Source organism: Mesitornis unicolor, unplaced genomic scaffold, assembly GCF_000695765.1.
Source record: "Mesitornis unicolor isolate BGI_N332 unplaced genomic scaffold, ASM69576v1 scaffold43722, whole genome shotgun sequence".
Lineage (NCBI taxonomy): Eukaryota > Metazoa > Chordata > Aves > Mesitornithiformes > Mesitornithidae > Mesitornis > Mesitornis unicolor.
Window position 1 is genome coordinate 1 of NW_010170645.1, and position 244 is coordinate 244.

The 244-nt window shown below is 66.8% G+C and overlaps 1 protein-coding gene across 1 annotated transcript in view; it reads right to left on the reverse strand.

Annotated features, from left to right (window-relative positions):
* Nucleotides 1–64: 64 nt before the first annotated feature.
* Nucleotides 65–244, reverse strand: part of LOC104536992 (tubulin beta-4 chain-like) — a gene marked incomplete at its 5' end in the record, with an annotated part of 771 nt that continues 591 nt past the window's right edge. The window contains one exon of the mRNA XM_010179750.1: nucleotides 65–241. Within this exon, the coding sequence (XP_010178052.1) occupies nucleotides 65–241 (177 nt within the window). The remainder of the gene's footprint in view (nucleotides 242–244) is intronic.

Here is a 244-nt window from a genome sequence, read left to right on the forward strand (position 1 = left end):
GGGGAGCCCATCCTGAGGGGTCATCAGCGCGAAGCCGGAGCGGGGGCTGCGGGCGTGGGGGGCATCACTTGGCGCCCTGCGCCTCCGACTCCTCCTCGTCGTCCTCGTACATCTCGCCCTCCTCCTCGGCCGTGGCGTCCTGGTACTGCTGGTACTCGGACACCAGGTCGTTCATGTTGCTCTCGGCCTCGGTGAACTCCATCTCGTCCATCCCCTCACCCGTGTCCCAGTGCAGGAAAGCCTT